The 17,485-nt window shown below is 40.7% G+C and overlaps 1 protein-coding gene across 2 annotated transcripts in view; it reads left to right on the top strand.

The window, feature by feature from the left end:
* Positions 1 to 17,485, top strand: part of UBE3C (ubiquitin protein ligase E3C) — a 140,788-nt gene that overhangs the window by 106,649 nt on the left and 16,654 nt on the right. For both annotated transcript variants that reach the window (XM_087433750.1, XM_087433758.1), the window contains exons 19-21: positions 6,525 to 6,737; positions 15,084 to 15,272; positions 15,367 to 15,433. In XM_087433750.1, coding sequence (XP_087289876.1) covers positions 6,525 to 6,737; positions 15,084 to 15,272; positions 15,367 to 15,433 — 469 coding nt within the window. The remainder of the gene's footprint in view (positions 1 to 6,524; positions 6,738 to 15,083; positions 15,273 to 15,366; positions 15,434 to 17,485) is intronic.

The following is a 17,485-nucleotide window of genomic DNA, read 5'->3' on the forward strand; positions in this document are numbered from 1 at the left end:
TGGAGTCATGGTTGCTCGTTTTAAGCCGGACGGACGAATCGTCAAGTCTTGTTAGGGAAAGAACTCAGTACCTGGTGAGAACTGAGTATTTGCCCTTGAGTGACACTGATATCCTCAAGGTTCAAGGGAGGTAGTTTGACAGATTTCAAAAGTCTAATATTTTATCATCATCCTGTATGGTAAAAGAGTTTTTAAACCATGAAAAATGTTTCCTTTTGATTATTGAAAATAGTTCTTGGTTGTGTAGGGCACCTTAACTGGACCTTGGTAGTTTTTTTAACTCCTAATATCGTTCAGAAACAGAGATGTAACAGCTGTTCTAAAACTCCCAGATATTTACTTGTTGTGGCTAGAAATGGGAATGTGGGTTTGTTACTTTAGTCGTGAAGACGTAAGTTCTTGATCTTCCAGACGTATTTTGGTGGACAGACTGTGAGGAGCAGAACGGTTTCTTTTGTGGAGCCTTGGAACTAGGCGAGAGAAAGGTGAGGGATCAACTCTCAGCTGGTCCAGATTATTTTCGTGTTGTGGGTTGGTTTCTGGATATCCAACAAGGAAAGTAGGGTATGAGAACTGAACTTTCATCTCCCACCCACCCAGCATCCCCTACAGGTCTTCTAAAGTAAAGGAACTATTTTAAAAAATAAAGCTGTCAAACCGCAAGTGCAGATTATCAGTTGCAAGGAACAAGGAAAACCCTCTCCTCGTGAAAGCCTTCACCTCCAGTGCTGGTGGGCAGTGGTAGCTCGCAGCCCCTCATTTCACCTCCAGTGCTGGTGGGCAGTGGTAGCTCGCAGCCCCTCATTTCACCTCCAGTGCTGGTGGGCAGTGGTAGCTCATAGCCCCTCAGCTCACCATCCTGTGCTTCTGGTTTAAGAGTAGGCATGTGAGGGAGGGTCTCAGAGAAGGACAGTCGGGTGAGGGAGCACCGTGAGGGGCAGGTGGCTCTGTTCCTGGGCACTTGGGAGCCTGTGTGGGCATGAGGATTGACTCCCGGGAAGGCAGTACCACCGTGCTGGTGGTCCTGCAGGGCTCCCGGTGATTCCTTTCTGTAGATGCCAGAACCACCTGCACAGTTACACTTAGTGGACATTTGCTGAATCACGAGTGAACAGAGTTCCTTTCCACTCTATCAGTGTTTAAAGAAATGCTGTAGGGTGCCCAAAAAGGTGCCCAGTGTTTGGTTGTGTCGAGGACAAGAGAGAGTGGAGGGCCTGGCCTGTCATCCTGGGTGGCGACAGCACACACGAAACACAAAAACACAGGACGCTGTGCGATGGCACGGATCTTTACACTTAGTAACACGGTAGCTGTGTAGACAAAGGGGTTAAAGGAGAAAACAGTGTAGAGAGACCTCTGGAATAGGATTGTGAAGACCAAGGGTTTGAAATGAATCTTGACGTATATGTAGTTTTGCATAACCTAAACTATCTCAAAAGAGAATAAATGATTTTTTGCAGACGAATTCATGGATGCACAATTCCAGTGTGTAAAGTGGTCCTTAGCACATAGCTGGCACTTATTAAATGTTTGTGAAATGATTGGGCATCATATGTTGTGCATAGACTCATGCGTTGAAGGTTAGGTATGTTTCCTGCCCTCCAAGAGCTTATAGTCATAAAAATCAATAGTAGTCCCAGTCAGAGACCATGTTTTTCGACTCCCAGTTATTAATTCTGATGCACAACTATTAAAAAGCATATACTATCAGCATACATTATTTTACATGTCTTTTTTATTTTTTAAACTCCAAGATTAGCATCATCAGAAATAATTAAAATTATCTTCTTGCTCAATTAGGGTGGCTTTAAAACAAGAGAATCCCTGATATAGTTTTTAGATTAAGTTATAAATGTTCACTTTAGAACTACCTGAAGATTGATAGAGATGCATTCGAAAAGCATTATTTTTTTATTGATTCTTAATGTAGTAAATTACTGAAGTTATTTGGCAGCAAACAGAAATGGCCTGTGATGTGGCTCACATTTATTCTCCTGATAGTGCCACAATTTGCATTAATTGCATTGCGACTGCACTCACTTATATTAAAAGGCTTCTACTATAATTAATCCTTTTTATTTCAAATCATTTTGGCACAATTTCTAGCTATAAACACTCATAAAAGCAGACAGTTGAAAAATACGTTACAGGTTTTTTCCATATACCTATTGCTGTTTTTTCATGACCAGTAGTTATTGATACGCTTCTAGGAACAAGTGTGGTGCGACTGGCTGAGAATTAAGGCCAGTATGAAAAATGCTAAGTGGATTATTTTGCATAAAAAATAGGCGGTTTTTGAAGTTGTATAATTAACCTGTGTTTAGAAAATACCTTGATTTATGCTTACATTTGTATCTCAGTTGCATACATTATGGAAATTTAATTTATAATCCATTTAGCTGATGCAATCATAGTTTTTAGTGCTATCATTTATTAGTGCTTGTATATTAAATGCTCTAAAGGTTTAAACCTGCCTTGTGTAAAAAATTATACCTATGCATTTACATTTTATGAGTCACAGTGGGATTTCTGTTTAAAATTCAGGTAGCTCTGATATATTTAACGAATTTCACTGGTTTATTGTTACTAATGCAGAAATGGCAAACAATGACCTTACATATTGAACATCAGATGATTTACACTTCCAGTTTACTTTAAAGTCCACTGTACAAATGAGGCTTTTTTTCAACACCTGGAATCAATCATGTCGTCTTCTGCAGAACGTTCTCCTTGGCTTTGAAGTCATCATTCATTTAGAAGTAATGGGATTTATAAGTGCTTCAGGTTAATAGTATTAGCCATTCTTAACTTTAAGCAAACTGTGACTTTTCAAAACAACTCTTTCTTTACGTTATCAGTAGATGACTTAAGTGCTAGTCGCCATCTTATTACTCATTCTCTCATTAAGAAGTCCTTTTTTTGCCATCTTTTCAAAATTAATTGGGTAATCATTAGTCTTCAAATCAGAAATAAAAGCGCAGGGACATGACACTTCAGTTTCCCTGGCAAAGAACATCTGTGGTCTTAGCTGGAGGGAGAATATTATGAAGTATGCAGTAAACAGATGGTGAACCTGAACTCCTTAGCCACTTGAACCTTGGGGGAAAATGTTATTCAGAATGTCTTTTGGTAGCTTTCTGGAGCAAGAAAGCAGTGCACTCTGGATGTTTACTTTTAGGAAGATGTCTAATAGGTATTTTCTAGTTTCCTCCAGTCATATTAGTGGCTGAGACTCTAACGTGTAGATCTCAAGGGATATCTGCACATTCTCTGGTGGTTTAAGAGGAAAAGGGAGAACACTTGTGTGAGTATGTAAATTCTGGTGTATTTGTTTAAGGATCAGTGATTCCATAGACTACCACCTGTGAAATCGGTGATTAGATACTGCACCTGTGCTGGAAGCTGTGCGTAGAGACAGGGTTCACTTGAACCAGGATGAACAGTGCACGTAGGCTGAGCATTTCTTACCTGCTGGAGGATGGGGGAGCAGAGTTCCAGCGCTCTGGAAGCTGTTCACTCTTATATTAGTTAATTCACACAGATCTGTCTTAGTAAACCCTCATGTTTCACATTTAGTGTGTATGGGTGTGGTCGGGTGAATGGCCTCTTGGAAGAGTGACTTCTGAAGTTACAGTTTCATGGCTGAATGATTACCCCTTAGATTAAATTTTGTCTTTATTTTGGTATTCCATGAGTAGCATGATAACACTTGAATCTTAAAACAGTGGTTTAAAGAATATCTGAGTATATCATAACATATCCCACACAGCATAGCTCATTGCAGCAGTTTCTAAGGTGAGGTTAGTCCAGCCCTCGCCCCCCGTCTGTCCTTCTGGGGTCCCTCCGTCTCGGACGTGGGTCACAGGCTGCCCCCCAACAGAGTAAGGTTCATATCACCTGTGCTTGAGACCATGCCTCCAGCTCTCATTTACCAAGTGTGCGTAATGACACCACTGGTCCTCTCACTAGGGAAGGTGGGAGACTACAGTCACGGGAGCATCTCAGAGGATTGTAGTAAATACATGTCTCTTTGCAGATTAGATGTATTCTAACAAAAATGGACTTTGTAGAGGAAATCTAGATTTCCCCTTAATTTCCATATAAGAATCACTCTTACCTTACAGTTAGGAGATTTTTCCAAATAGGCCAGATGGAAATGAGATAACTGATGTCGAGTGCCTAGCACAGTGCTTGGCACATGGCAGGCATTCAATGAGAGGTAACTATTATTTTCATCAGAACATTTTTGACAAGAAAGATTTGTTGTGGCTTCCAAGTCAGTCATCTGTTAGAATAAAATAATAAGAATGCATCTGAAAATTTTACAGCATGTTCCTGATTCCTTGTTGCATTTTACAGCCTTAGACCATAAGAATATTTATCATGCCAGGTGAACTCTGACATTATGCTGGAAAACTTACATTACTTAATTTTACTTCCTACCTTCTTTTGCTGGGGAATCTCTGGAGATTAATATAGTAATACCAATAAGTAATTTAATCCAATACCACTGGTCATCAGGGAAATGCCAATTAAAACCACATTGCACCAACCAGAATAACTAAAATTTAAAAGACTGGCATACTAATAATTGGTGAGGATGTAGACCGTTGGAACCTTTCTACATTGCTGGTCGTGGTGAAAAAATCATTGCATTTTAGAAAACAGCATGTCAGTATCTAATAGAGTTAAACATACCTTGTGAACCAATACTTTCACTGTCAGCAGTTCTTCTCTTAAGTATATACTGAAGAGAAATCAGCACAGATCCGCAGAAAGGCTTGTACATGACTGTTCATAACAACTTTACCTAATCATAGCCCCAAACTGGAAACAACTCAATGTCCATCACCAGGTGAATAGGTAAGGATATTACACAGCAATAAATAAAAGAACGAACAGTAACATAGATGAATCTCAAAAATACATGTTGCAAGAAGAAAGATATAAGATAATACATACTGTATAATCCCATTTATGAAGTTCTAGAACGGACAGAACTCATCTGTGGTGATAACAGAATGGGGGTTAACCCTGGGGAGGGTGTTGACCGAAGGGTATGAGGGAACTCTGGATTTGGGGAGGGGGTGTAAATGTTCTATGTCTTGATCTGAGTGGTCGTTACACAGGTGTAATCAAATGTAACAATTTATCAAGCTATATGTATGTTGTAAATTTTATTTTACTATATGTAAATTATACTTTAATGTAAATAAATGGAAAAATAATTACACATTGCAATCCTTAGACATAAAGGTAGACAGTAACTTAGAGTGAAAACATCATTGATCTGGGCATCAGGGAATCTGGGTTTTGGTACCAATTTTGCCATCTACTAACTCATAATATCTGGACAAGTCCTCAGAATTCTAAGGGCCAATTTCTTCATTTTAGAATGGAGGTTGGCACACTGCAGCCTGTGGGTCATATCCAGCCTGCCACGTATTTTCATGTGGTCAGTGAGCTAAGAATGCTTTTTTCATTTGATGGTTGGGAAAAAAAATCTAAAGGAGAATAATATTTCTTGAGTTGGAAATTACATGAAATCTAACTTTGGTACACAGCTGTCCATGCATTATCTTTGCTCCTTTTGTGCTATAAAGGCAGAAGGGGGGGGGGGGGCGTGGCGGGATAACCAAGACAGTCTGGCCTGCTGTAGTAGATTAAATTGTGACCCCCCGCCCCCAAAAAAATATGCTCAAGTCCTAATACCCCAAACCTGTGAATGTGACCTTACTGGAAAAAAGAGTCTTTGCAGATGTCATCAAGCTAAGTAATGAGGTCTTACTGGGTTAGAGTGGCCCCAGATCCAGTGACTGGCATCTTTATAAGAGAAAGGAGAGGGAGATCAGACACGTACAAGGAAGGCAGCCACGTGAAGAGGCAGAGGTAGGAGCAATAGAGCTACAAGCCAGGGGCCACCAAGGATTGCTGGCAACACCAGAAGCTGGAAAAAACAAGGAAGGATCCTCCTCCAGAGCCTTCCAAGAGAGCCTGGCCCTGCTGACACCTTGGTCTCAGACTCTGACCTGCAGAACTGTGAGATAATAAGTTTCTGTGGTTTTAAGCCACCCAGTTTGTGGCACTTGGTTACAGCAGCCCCAGGAAACTGATACACCTGGAAAGCCTTTTACAGAAAATGCTTGCCAACCTCTGTTATAGTATGAAGGATTCGGCTCTTAAAAATCCCCATTGGTGTTAATGTTACAAAGTTATGTAAATTTTACTAATACCTCATTTATTAAGAGAAAGACATGATTTCAGCCCTAAAATTCTTTGATAGTCTGTTCTAGAATTTTTGCCGTACTGCATGCATGCATTGAATGCTTAGACTGTGGCCTGGAACATGGTGAATGCTCACCAAATATTAGCTTCCACCATCGCCATCATTATGGAGAAAAAGTATCTGCTGTCTTAGGACTCTGTTAAGTATCAAATTGGACATATACATTGTTTATTGTTAGAAAGTATGAAAAAAGATTTGCTATGAAATGCTAACCATTGTTCATTGTTCTTCTCTGAAGGCTCTCTATGAAAATATGCTGGTGGAATTGCCCTTTGCTGGCTTTTTTCTGTCCAAGTTGCTTGGAACCAGTGCAGATGTGGACATTCATCATCTAGCTTCGTTAGATCCTGAAGTGTATAAGAACTTGCTTTTTCTCAAGAGCTATGAGGGTGACGTGGAGGAGCTCGGGCTGAACTTCACTGTGGTGAACAATGACCTTGGAGAGGCCCAGGTGAGGAGAGCACCCTTCCCCAGTTTGTTCCTGATGCCCAGCTTGTATTCACGGGGTCATGAGGAAGAGGGTTCACACGCCTGTGTATTTCCTTTTCTGTGAAAATACAGTTGCTTTAGATTGTTTGAGCTCTTGCACGTTTTAGTTAGAATGATGTAGCTGAGTGTCAGAAATCAAGGAGTTGGGGGGACCCTGAAGCACATGAGCCCCGGCATCAGTCATACAACCGGCCGAGTCCAGCCTCAGCCCCTTGAGTGATGCGCTCTCGTGCGTGTCAGCCTGTCCTTCTGTGGAATTGTGTTCTTGTGGCTGTAAGGTGCGCCTTGTTTCTTGTCTCGCTCTTGGTTCTGGGCAGTGCAGGTCAGCACCCACCCGACGGTGCCCTAGGGGTGTCAGTGCTCCTTCATCCTCGCCCACTTAGAGTGGACCTTGCTGCTCTAACGCTGCTCTCTGGGATATTTCTTTTGACCTTCATTATCCATCTAGTTGCGTTTGTTACTTTTATCCTTTAAAAAAAAACAAAACGTATATTAGAGATTCAAACTAATTTTTCAGGAAACAGCTTTATTGAGATATAATGTACATACTATAAAATCCACCCTTTGGAATGTCCAGTGCAGTTTCGTATAGTCATGGAGTTGTGCCACCATCACCAACATCTAAGTTTAGGAGGTTTTCGTCACCCCAAAGAGACCATGTGCCCATTAGCAAGTCACTGCCACCTGCAGTCTAGGCAAGCACCGAGCCGCTTTCTGTCCCTGTGCATTTGTCTGTTCTGGACGTTTCACATACCTGGAATCTTCCAGGAGGTGCCCTTTGTGACTGGCTTCGCTCACTTGTTGCAGGCGTCAAGTGCTTCATTCCTTTTTCTGGCCGAATGATGTGCACTGGGTGAATACACCACATCTTCTTTATCACTTGGTAGACGTTTGGGTCCACTCTTTGGCTGTTACGAAAAATGCTGCTGTGAACATTCATGTGCGACATACTAAACTATTCATGGATGGATTGATAACATCTAGGGTTTGCTTTCAGCATTGTGAGAACAGGGCAGCAATAGAGGCACATGGCCCAGATTGGCCATGAGGTGGCACTTGCTGAAGCTGGTGCTGGGGCGTCCTTCATACTGTTCTGTCCGTTTTGGCGCATGTTCAAATGTTCCCGTAATTGACAAAGCTTTTTTTATTTTTTATTTTTTTTTAGTTTTATTTTTTTTATTTATTTATTTTCCCCCAAAGCCCCAGTAGATAGCTGTATGTCATAGTTTCACATCCTTCTAGTTGCTGCATGTGGGACACGACCTCAGCATGGCCGGAGAAGCAGTGTGTCCATGCGCGCCCGGGATCCGAACCTGGGCCGCCAGCAGCAGAGCGTGCGCACCTAACCGCTAAGCCACGGGGCCGGCCCAACAAAGCTTTTTTTAATGCATATAGACAAATCAAATTAAGGATCTTTGCAGTCATATTCGTTAGTGTCTCTTATTTTATTAGATTTTAAAGTAACCAACTGCACTTTTCTAACTTATGTTTGGGTTTCAGGCAAATATGTCTCTTTCACAGGGAAGAGGCATCTTTTCTCCTATTCTTATGGAGATTGATAATCTTTTCTGAATTTAGTAATTGGATTTTAACTACAAAAATATTATTTCAAACCTTTGTAATTGTTTCTCTAAATTTTTATTACTTGGTTTCTTTTTTTTTTTTTAAAGATTTTATTTATTTATTTTTCCCCCAAAGCCCCAGTAGATAGTTGTATGTCGTAGTTGCACATCCATTCTAGTTGCTGTATGTGGGACACGGCCCCAGCATGGCCGGAGAAGCGGTGTGTCAGTGTTCGCCCGGGATCCGAACCCGGGCCACCAGCAGCGGAGCACACGCACTCAACCGCTAAGCCACGGGGCCGGCCCTATTACTTGGTTTCTAATCCGGGCTTTGAAAAGTCATCAGCTTTGCCAACTTAAAAGTAACTGCATATTAAATAGACACTAGTGAGCAGTCAATTCACTGTTGAAACTGCATTGACCACCCACACAGGGTGCTCTTTAACCTAACCCCCCAGGTCACAAGCACTAGCATCCTGTCTTGGTAAACACACATATTGAACAAGTTTGGATTATTACAGTTCTGGTCATTTTTATATCACATGACCTACCATGACTGTTCTTTCTTTCTTCACTCATTTGCGAGACGTTTATGACTTTCTGTGTAGCAGCCATTATGCTACGAAGAGGAGATGTTTTTGAAACTGTAAGAGCACATGCATTCTTTTTTTCTGTGTGTGTGAGGAAGGTCAGCCCTGAGCTAACATCCATGCCAATCCTCCTCTTTTTAGTGAGGAAGACCGGCCCTGAGCTAACATCTATTGCCAGTCCTCCTCCTTTTTCTCCCCAAAGCCCCAGTAGATAGTTGTATGTCATAGCTGCACATCCTTCTACTTGCTGTATGTGGGACGTGGCCTCAGCATGGCCGGAGAAGCGGTGCGTCAGTGTGCGCCCAGGATCCGAACCTAGGCTGCCAGTAGCGGAGCGCATGCACTTAACCGCTAAGCCACGGGGCCGGCCCCAGCACGTGCATTCTAACAAGAGAGGCAGCTACGATCTGTGGGATCAGATGTGCATAGCTGAGTAGGAGCTCAAAAGAAGTGCTCAGCTCCAGGTGGGTCCCGGATGGCTCCTTGGACAAGACCCTGGACAGGTGGTGAGGAGGTCACTGGCAGGTGAGCATATTTAGAAGTGGCTGGAGTTAGGGGGCATGGAGGAGAGTAGGTGGATGGATGCCAGGAGGTCTGGGCTTTATCCTGTTGTCCATGGAGAAGTATTTAAGCCTTGGGCTTTAGAAAGGCTAAACCTGTTCTCAGAAAGAGAGCCAGTGTTATTTCAGTGCTTCAGTGTAAGACAGCCTACAAAGGTGCATTTCAGAGCTAAATGGAAAATGAATAACAAGAAAATATTTGAGCCTCTTGTTAGAGGAAACTGAGGTTTCAATTCTATAAGTTAGGGCAGGACCTGGAAACTGCCTGGGTATTTTTTGGGTCAGGTGGTTTCGGAATTCAGAGAAACCATAACTTGGGTGTTAAGCAATGAAGAAAATTTTTAATGATAGGACTTCAACTGTAAGGACTTCAACTGTAATTTTCATTTTTGAAATTACATTCTATAGATCAGTATCTTTTTTTTGAGGAAGATGAGCCTGGAGCTAACATCTGTGCCAGTCTTCCTCTATTTTGTATGTGAGGCGCCACCACAGGTGGCTTTTACCAGTGGTGTGTAGGTCTGCACCCAGGATCTGAACCTGCAAACCCCGGGCCGCCGAAGCAGAGCACACAAACTTAACCACTATGCCACCGGGCCAGCCCCTAGATCAGTATCTTGAACTAAGTAGATTTTGAGTCAGAGAGGAGGTGAGGCAGACAGGACATTCTTGTACTAAACTCCGTGTCCCCCTCCCCCAGCCCCTGGCAGCCACCATTCTGCATTCTGTCTCTATTGATTTGACGACTCTAGTACCTCATATGAGTGGGATCATACAGTATTTGTTCTTTTGTGACTGGTTTATTTCACTGAGCATAATGTCCTCATAGTTCACCCATAATGTAGCATGCATCAGAGTTTCTTCCTTTTTAAGGCTGATTAATATTCCATTGTGTGTATGTATCACATTTGCTTATCCATTCATCTGTCAATGGACGTTATAGTTGTTTTGGTTATCATAAATAATGATGCCATGAATATTGCTATAGAAATACCTTTTCAATTCCCTGCTTTTGTTCCTTTTGGGTATATACCTAGAAGTGGAATTGTTGGGTCATAGGGCTATTCTATGTTTAACTTTTTTTTTTTCGCTTTTTTTTGTGTGTGGGGAAGATTCACCCTGAGCTAACATTTGTTGCCAATCTTCCTCTTTTTTTGCTTGAGGAAGATAAGCCCTGAGCTAACATCTGTGCCAGTCTTTCTCTACTTTGTATGTGTGATGCCACCACAGCATGGCTGACGAGTGGTGTAGGTCCGTGCCTGGGATCCAAACCCACAAACCTGGGCCGCCCAAGTGGAGTATGCCAGACTTAACCACCACTCCACAGAGCTGGCCTTTCTATGTTTAACTTTTTGAGGAACCCCCATACCATTTTCCATAGTGGCTGCACTATCTTACATTCCCACCAGCAATGTGCAAGGGTTCTGATTTCTCCACATCCTCATCAACACTTATTTCTGTTTTCTTTTCTTTCTCTCTCTCTCTTTTTAAATCATAGCCATCTTAATGGGTGTGAAGTGCTACTTCATTGTGGTGTTATAATACACAGTGCTGTGCTCTAATACTGAGAGTTCCTCGGGAATATTGAGATTGAGTATATTTTTGTTGGCTTCCTCCCTAGACTACAGAACTGTTACCTGGTTTGTACACCACAGTGATGTCTTCAAAAACTAAAATAAGAAGATATCCTAGTGTGTAAATTTGCTGGATATTTTTTAAATGATCATCTTTGTGGTAGTTGAATTTTCCATCTGTTTCTCAGCTTCTAAAGCTACCTATTTCAGAAATAGGTATGGATTAAATCCTAAGTAGAAATGAAGGAAATAACATTGCCTGAGGCTTCCTAATTTTTTTTTTTTTTTAAAGATTTTATTTATTTTATTTTTTTCCCTCCAAAGCCCCAGTAGATTGTTGTACGTCATAGTTGCACATCCTTCTAGTTGCTGTATGTGGGATGCGGCCTCAGCATGGCCGGAGAAGCAGTGCGTCGGTGCGCGCCCGGGATCCGAACCCAGGCCGCCAGCAGCGGAGCGCATGCACTTAACCGCTAAGCCACGGGCCCGGCCCCTAATTCTTCTTAATACATGGTCATCTCTAGGCATTTTTGAGAACTGATGTCAGCAGTATAAGATAAAATAAGAGTGAGGAAGACAAAGCCATATTTTATTTGATTGCAACTTATTTAGTTGCTTTTGTTTCAACCTCTTCTTCCATACTATAGAGCTGAAATTTCAACAATGCAAAATTCAGGTGTCTTTTTAAAGATGAGGTTTGTCGTCGTCATAGGAAATTTTCAACATACAGATAGTAATGCCACTTGCATCTGTAGCCTCGCTCCACCTGGTGGCATGGTTTAAAAACTAAAGAAAAGCTTTAGGGCAGTCAGTTTCGTAATGACCTGTCCAAGGCCTTTGCTAATGGGAGTATTTCCCATTTTTCCTTCTGAAATAGATGGTAATAGTGAGATGTCGCATATGTAAGAGTTCCATTAAAGCACCACTGATAATATTGGAATCTGTTAAAAGCAAAAGTGTGAAGTTAAGATGTTCCAATTAGTCATAGAAATTTCTACCGAGTAAGGAGATTATAGATGATAATGCATAAGAATAATTATACTAAAGAGTCTAATTGGAAAAATTAAGACAGTCACTAGTAAAGCACCTAATTTGGGGGGAGATCTTATGGATTTTTGTAGAAATAGATATAAAAACGTAGTCTTCTACACAGGTTTAAGTTTATAAAATATAATGATTTAGGGGGCTGGCCCTAGGGCGTAGTGGTTAAGTTTGGCACATTCCACTTTGGCAGCCCACGTTCGTGGGTTTGGATCCCAGACATGGACCTACATCACTTGTCAGCCACGTTGTGGTGATGACCCACATATACGGTAAAGGAAGACTGGCGCAGATGTTAGCTCAGGGCTAAACTTCTCAGCAAAAAAAAAAAAAAATATATATATATATATATATATATATAATGATTTAAAGATTTGTAATATGCAAATACTTCGTTATATTGGCAGGTTATGTTAATTAATATTCCATTTTAAAATAATGATGTTGCTCTCAAATTTGTTTTCTTTAGTGTGATTAATATGACTGTTTGTTAGCCTGCTTAAAAGGAATATGAAATTTTAGACTACTAATTTATATACACATGTCCCTTCAGGAAAATGCTTAAGGTTTGAGATGGACCCATATATAATCACCTGTTATGTAGAAAAGCATGGAACTGGAGTCATGAGACCTTGGTTCAAGTCCTGGTTTTGCAGCTTTACTGTGTGACCTTGGGCAAGTCATAGAACCCCTTCCTCGTCTTCAAAAGGGGTATAAGTTGCCATGAGGATTAAATAAGCTCATGTGAGTCAGTCACTTGAGAGCCCAGTGCCTTCTAAAGTGCCGTAAAATGTAGACCTTCAGAGTGACAGAGAAGGTAGCTCTTGCTGTAAGAACTGCTCTGGTTCCATGTTTAAAGACCTAAAAATATGCCCTCAAAACTGAAATCTGAGGACAGTTTTGACATGATTTTAAACACTCACTGGGCCGGCCCCATGGCTTGGCGGTTAGGTGTGCACACTCTGCTGCTGGCGGCCCAGGTTGGATCCCGGGCGCACACCGATGCACCACTTCTCCGGCCATGCTGAGGCCACGTCCCACATACAGCAACTAGAAGGATGTGCAACTATGACATGCAACTATCTACTGGGGCTTTGGGGAAGAAAAAAAGGAGGAGGATTGGCAATGGATGTTAGCTCAGAGCTGGTCTTCCTCAGGAAAAAGAGGAGGATTGGCACGGATGTTAGCTCAGGGCTGATCTCCCTCACAAAAAATAAATAAATAAATAAATAAACACTCACGGTTATTTAGGGGTAGCTGGAAAGAGGAGTTTAAATTGCCACAGTGTACCCACTTTAAAGTTGCTGGACATGTCAGTGCTGCAATTAGGTAGGGTAACTGGGGGCTTTGGAAGTCCTGTAACTGATCACTTCCTGGGTCCTTTGTCTTCCAAATCACACAGTACATCATCATTTATTATCTGCCGTTAATCCACTTAAAGCAAGGGGTGATATTTTATATATTGAAATAGAGCAGGAGCTCCTGAGGCTTGAGTAACAGATGGCCTGTCAGCCAAGAGTGAGCACAGGAAGCAATATGGCCTCCCCCAGAGTGGAGACAGTGGGTTCAGAGCCCTTCTTAGCCCTGGTGGTCCCAGCACTGAGAACCTGCGCTGGTGAGAAGCAGCAGACCTGATAAAGCTGCGGAACTTTTATAACATGAGGTGGTCTCGTAACCATTAGACATAGGACAGTTTAAGTAAAGCTCTTTAGCAGATTTTAAAATAGTCCTTCTGTAAAGTGATAAAAAATTGGGGTAAAATGCCATGGCCCAGAGAGAGTGGTGATGACTTTGTTCTGCTCAGAATATGATGACTACCAAGAGAACAAAGGCTGATGAAGAAGCCGCTGGGGGTTTATTAGTGGCTTTCCCGTAATCCACAGTCTAAGTGTCTCTCTGTACCCCCGAGATAGGCATAGTGAGTTTCCACTAGCGGCAGTCCCCCTTATTGTCTTGGTCGCTCCGGAAAGTCCTTGTTCACTTATTTTGGATTTATTTTATATTTCTTTATCCTTGGCATAGATTACCTCCTCTAAATGCATCCAAGAATGCGTTTCTTTTGTTTAAGTACTAGTAACCAAGGAATTTTAAAAGTATACTCTTATAAATTAGGCTTATATGTTTATGATTGTCTATGGCGTTTTGTCAATCAACTTTGTTTATATGAGTTTAGACAATCACAAATCCAAGACTGACAAAACAAACATCACCATTTTATTAATGACAAAACAAGTTCCAAGGGCTGGAGGACTTGTCTGTGGCCATTCGTTAAAGTGAGGGAGAGGGAACTAGAATCCAGGCCTCTTCTTTCTAGTGCAGTGCTTTCTCACTGACACTCTAGTGATGCTTCTGACCCTATGCTAGGCCCACAGATTTTGTGTGTGTGGTTATGTAAAGATCAAAAGTTGTTCTTTGTACTTCTATTCAGATATGTAAGAAATGAACTGATCAGTTATCTCTAATTATTAACCTTACCCTTTAAATCATATTTAAAGTACTTTACAGTGGTAATAATATTATGAAAATACAAAGAGATGTATACTGCTTATATGAACAAATATGAGTAGTCATTTTATTACAACCTTAATTCCTTAAGCTGTAATGTCTCCAAAATGAATCCCTTCTGACTTGATCATTGGGTTCATATTTTTTGGGTTCATATCTTGCTCTTTGTGATTTCTCATTTTTTACAATGAAGTGGCCACATCACATTGTTGCGTGATTCCTTATTAGTACTTTGGAGAAAGAGGGGTGGTTAATGATCTTAAAGACAGGATAAGGCACAAGCTTTGAAGAGTCCCATCACAGGTGCATCTTCAAGTCTACATACACTGATGTGGGTACTGGTCGCACTGCTTTTCACTGAAGTTCTCATCACAAACCAACGCAGTCAAGTTTCCTTGAAATAATCGTTTCTTGCTTTTGTTTCACCCTGTAGTCATACTTTGAGAATTTTAAGGCCCTTATTTTAATATTCACAGGTGGTTGAACTAAAATTTGGTGGAAAAGATATCCCCGTCACCAGTGCCAACCGGATTGCGTACATCCACCTTGTAGCCGACTACAGGCTGAACAGACAGATCCGCCAGCACTGCCTGGCCTTCCGACAGGGCCTGGCCAATGTGGTGAACCTGGAGTGGCTGCGCATGTTCGATCAGCAGGAAATTCAGGTGCACTGCCTACTGATGCTTGGAGAAGTTGTTTCAGACATGAAAAACTTTCTTAAAACCTACCTCAAATTATATGAATTGAACTTTTTTCCAGGTGTTAATTTCTGGTGCACAAGTTCCCATAAGTCTAGAGGACCTAAAATCCTTTACAAACTACTCAGGTATGTTGTCACTACTAGTTAGTTATTTCTGAAAATGCTATATATGATCATATTTACAACGTAATGTTTAATATACTTTTTTGTATAGGTAATTCTTCCACATGGTTTAAAACCCAGAATGTGTCATGAGGTATATGTTGAAAGTCATCTTCCTAGAGCCAGCCCTGTGGCGAAGCGGTTAAGTGCGTGCTCCGCTGCTGGCGGCCCGGGTTCGGATTCCGGGCGCGCACCAACACACTGCTTGTCAGGCCATGCTGTGGCGGCGTCCTATATAAAGTGGAGGAAGATGGGCACAGATGTTAGCCCAGGGCCAGTCTTCCTCAGCAAAAAGAGGAGGATTGGTATGGATGTTAGCTCGGGGCTGATCTTCCTCACAAAAAAAAAAGAAAGAAAGAAAGTCCTCTTACTGTTCTTATTTTCCATTCATCTGCTCCTCCCCTACCCCCCCCATAAGTAGCCACTTATGTTGTTTGATCTTTATATATTTACACGCAAATACAAATTTAATTCTTTTTTTTTTTTTTTTTTTTTTGGTGAGGAAGATTTGCCCTGAGCTAACATCCATTGCCATCTTCCTCTTTTTTTTGGCTCCCTGCTTGAGGAAAATTGGCCCTGAGCTAACATCTGTGCCAGTCTTCCTCTATTTTGTATGCGGGATGCCTCCACTGCATGGCTGATAAGTGGAGTAGGTTCGCACTCAGGATCCGAACCTGTGAACCCAGGCTGCCGAAGTGGAGCGTGTGGAACTTTAACCACTCGGCCGCAGGGCTGGCCCCACAAATTTAATTCTTAATTTCCTCGTTTTTACACTCTAATCTGCATTTTTTGTTTTTTTCTTTTCAAAACATACTTTCTTAAGTCTCTACTTTTGGGCATTTAATTGCTTTTGCTTTTAAGAACAGTGCTAGCCAAAAAAACCCCCACTAACAATAGAAGAAAAAACTAAAACATTGGACTCCTCAGAATATTTGCTTTTGATTAAATTAAAAGTTTCTACTCTTCAAGAAAATGAAAAATCAAAAAGAAGATATTCAAAAGGCCAATAAGCACATAGAAAGATGCTCAACAACATTAGTCGTCAGAAAAACAGCAAATTAAAACCATAACAAGAGTGTTCAAAGTTGGAATTGGTGTACCTTTGGGTATTTGTGAGTTTTTTTTTTAATTAACTTTATTATATATACTCGGAAACACAGTTAAAAGAAAAAAATCATCCTTAAAATAACCACTGTTATTTTGGTGTTTTCTTTGATCATAGCCTATTATTCTAGTATTTTCATGTAGTTAGTGGTGATATATAATTTATAATATGTATTCTGTTTGTTTAGCATCAGAAATAAACATATCCAAGGTGTACTCTTCTTACAATTAATTTTTGAGATCAAATAGATAATAAACAACTTTGTATATATTGCTGTCTATGTGTAAAGTCTATTTTTTTTTAATGAGAAAAGTGCAGAAGTTAAATTGCTTATTAAAGAATATAAGCATTTTTGGGGCTGAAATTAGAATGAATATGGCTCCCAGAAAAAAAAACTCTGCAGATTCTTAAATATGTATTATAAAAGTGATTTGCAAATGTGAACCATTGATTCCTATCTTTATTATGCATGTGGACATTTTAACGTATTTTATAAATACTAGAAAATTTAAAATATAGTCTCAAATAAACCAGATGATGAATCAGTATGTGTCATATAATCCCCTATCTATGAAAATAAAGTTGAGTAAGATATAAGCAAAAATGTTAAGTGGTCGTGAGATTATAAGTCATTTTTGCTTCTTTAAAACTTTGTTTCCCTTTATTATCTGAATATTATACGGTGTGCATAATTTACTTTTTAGAACCAAGAACACTTTAAAGCCGTTTCAGTTTTATAAAATGGCAGTGGTCACTTAGAATTAATGAAATTACAGGTGATATTTATTCATTGTACTTTTCTCCTTTTTCTAAATATTTTGAAATGAGCATTTCTTGTAGAATATTTAAGCCATAAAAACGTATCCTGTGTAGGACTTCCAGCTATGGCTGAGTGAGGAGAGAATTTCTCT

This window comes from Ceratotherium simum, chromosome 1, assembly GCF_057802395.1.
Source record: "Ceratotherium simum simum isolate JZ-2026a chromosome 1, ASM5780239v1, whole genome shotgun sequence".
Lineage (NCBI taxonomy): Eukaryota > Metazoa > Chordata > Mammalia > Perissodactyla > Rhinocerotidae > Ceratotherium > Ceratotherium simum.